The following is a 2,799-nucleotide window of genomic DNA, read 5'->3' as shown; positions in this document are numbered from 1 at the left end:
CCCCCACTCTGGGAAAAAGCTTCTTGCTATCCACCCTGTCTATACCTCTCATGATTTTGTAGACCTCAATCAGGTCCCCCCTCAACCTCCGTCTTTCTAATGTAAATAATCCTAATCTACTCAACCTCTCTTCATAGCTAGCGCCCTCCATACCAGGCAACATCCTGGTGAACCTCCTCTGCACCCTCTCCAAAGCATCCACATCCTTTTGGTAATGTGGCGACCAGAACTGTACGCAATATTCCAAATGTGGTCGAACCAAAGTCCTATACAACTGTAACATGACCTGCCAACTCTTGTACTCAATACCCTGTCCGATGAATGAAAGCATGCCGTATGCCTTCTTGACCACTCTATCCACCTGCATTGCCACCTTCAGGGTACAATGGACCTGAACACCCAGATCTCTCTGCGCATCAATTTTCCCCAGGGCTTTTCCATTTACCGTATCGTTCGCTCTTGAATTGGACCTTCCAAAATGCATCACCTCGCATTTGCCTGGATTGAACTCCATCTGCCATTTCTCTGCCCAACTCTCCAATCTATCTTTATTCTGCTGCATTCTCCGACAGTCCCTTTCACTGTCTGCTACTCCACCAATCTTAGTGTCATCTGCAAACTTGCTAATCAGACCATCTATACCTTCCTCCAGATAATTTATGTATATCACAAACAACAGTGGTCCCAACACGGATCCCTGTGGAATACCAATGGTCACAGTTCTCCTTTTGGAGAAACTCCCTTCCACTACAACTCTCTGTCTCCTGTTGCCCAGCCAGTTCTCTACCCATCTACCTAGTACACCCTGGACCCCATGTGACTTCACTTTCTCCATCAGCCTACTATGTTATCTCCACTTCAGCATCGGCAGTTCTTACTATCTCTGTGTGAATCTATGGGGGCAGTTTGTATTTGCAGATACATTTTATTTTGCTCAAAAAGCACTAAATTTATAGACAATTAGTCAATATGGTGTTTTATAAATTCCTACTTTAGAAATAAAACCAGTCTGACTCCAAACCAAAACACAATCAGATTCTAAACAAGGCCTCACACCTAACATCCATTGTCTGACCTAAAATGAAATCCTCTTCTTTACACTGATAAAACGTTTAATTCTCTCAGGACTGTGACTTAAAAGGAATTTGGGGATTTACATAAACATATTAATCAATTAAAACCTTCTAAGTGATTCAAGATTTAACAATATCTTAGGTTCGTTTAGTGCATCCTCATCGATGGTGTGACCCTTTGATCTTTTACTTGTAAATTCTGTGTCTGATAGTACCTCTGGCCCTCACACCTGAAGAAGGAGTAAGGCTCTGAAAGCTTCTGTTTTCAAATAAACCTGTAGGACAAGAACCTGGTATCGTATGATTTCTAACCTTGTCCACCCCAGTCAAACACTGGCACCTCCACATCATGGTTATCATCGACACCACCAACTACCAGCTCAAAGAGGAGAGGATCTCCAGGAAAATTGCACATATCAACACAGACATCAAGTTTCTACAAAAATGCAAGGAAGCACAAAAGATCCCAAAACGACCACGGATCACAAACCCACTCAAGTCAATCTACAACACTAATTCCGCTGAGAGACTTTGCTATCGCACCTCTCACAAACTCCTTAATCATCTCGTACACCAACTCTGCAGCAAGTGCCGTAAACTTGAAATCAGGATAGGAGTCCATATTCTCAGCTTGCGCTCAAGGTACAGCAGTACAGTTATGAGACACTGCCAAGCAGATGAGGGAACAGAACTCCACCACTTACATGCACAGCAAGAACACAAAACTGGAGAAACTTGGCATCAGCACCAGCAAGAACCAAGTCTCCCCTGGTACCACAGTCGAAGGCAGTAACGCCACGGGAAAATCAATCATCAGCTTATCTGGCCACACCCTTCAACGAGACAAAATCAAAGTTCTCAGCCGAGGTCTCAATTTCTGGCCCACCACCAAAATGGACCCCACTGGTCTCATGGCAGACACAGAGGAATTCATCAGATGAATGAGACTCTGGGAATTCTTCCAAGATGTCAGCAGTGAGCCCAATGAGACAACCAACGAACCGGATCAGTCGACAGAGAGATCCATGGGGGATCTGGCAAAGAAAGAGTCGAATGGGACCCATCGGAGGGCCGTTGCCTAAGGCTTGACAGCTATGCTCAAGGGATCAGGGAATGCGCGAATGCCAGATTCATCAGCTGGCGCACAAGGTGGCGCAAAACATTACCCAGGCACAACGCAACGCCGTCCATGCTCTCAAGACCAATCACATCATTGTCATCAAACCAGCAGACAAAAAGGAACTATTGTCATACAGAATAGAACAAAATGCTGCAAGGAAGCATACTGACAGCTGAACAACGAGGAACACTACAGACAACTGCCTGCCGATCCAACCAAAGAACACACCTGTGAGCTCAACAGACTGGTCAAGACTTTTGGTCCAGTTCTTCAGAATACCCTACGCACTCTCATCACTCGCACCTCCCGCATAGGGGACTTCTACTGCCTCCCAAAGACATACAAAGCTAACACACCCAGACATCCCATCGTGTCAGGCAATGGGACTCTGTGTGAGAACCTCTCTGGTTATGTCAAGGGCATCTTAAAACTCATTGTACAGGGAACCCCCAGCTTCTGTCGTGACACTACAGATTTCTTACACAAACTCAGCACCCACAGATCAGTCGAACCAGGAACACTCCTCATCACAATTGACATTTCAACACTCTACACCAGTATCTCTCACGACGACAACAGCCTCAGTACTCAATACCAACAACTGCC

The 2,799-nt window shown here is 45.4% G+C and overlaps 1 protein-coding gene across 1 annotated transcript in view; it reads right to left on the bottom strand.

Annotated features, from left to right (window-relative positions):
• Positions 1 to 1,695, bottom strand: part of LOC109931092 (spermatogenesis-associated protein 24-like) — a 17,780-nt gene extending 16,085 nt beyond the window's left edge. The window contains exons 1-2 of the mRNA XM_048599245.1: positions 1,624 to 1,695; positions 1,414 to 1,509 (exon numbers count right to left, since the gene is read on the bottom strand). Coding sequence (XP_048455202.1) covers positions 1,414 to 1,509; positions 1,624 to 1,695 — 168 coding nt within the window. The remainder of the gene's footprint in view (positions 1 to 1,413; positions 1,510 to 1,623) is intronic.
• Positions 1,696 to 2,799: the final 1,104 nt, after the last annotated feature.

The sequence above is a fragment of the Rhincodon typus genome, chromosome 7 (genome assembly GCF_021869965.1).
Source record: "Rhincodon typus isolate 14 chromosome 7, sRhiTyp1.1, whole genome shotgun sequence".
NCBI lineage: Eukaryota > Metazoa > Chordata > Chondrichthyes > Orectolobiformes > Rhincodontidae > Rhincodon > Rhincodon typus.
The sequence above is the reverse complement of the archived record's forward strand: the minus strand, read 5'-3'. Positions and strand labels throughout refer to the sequence as shown.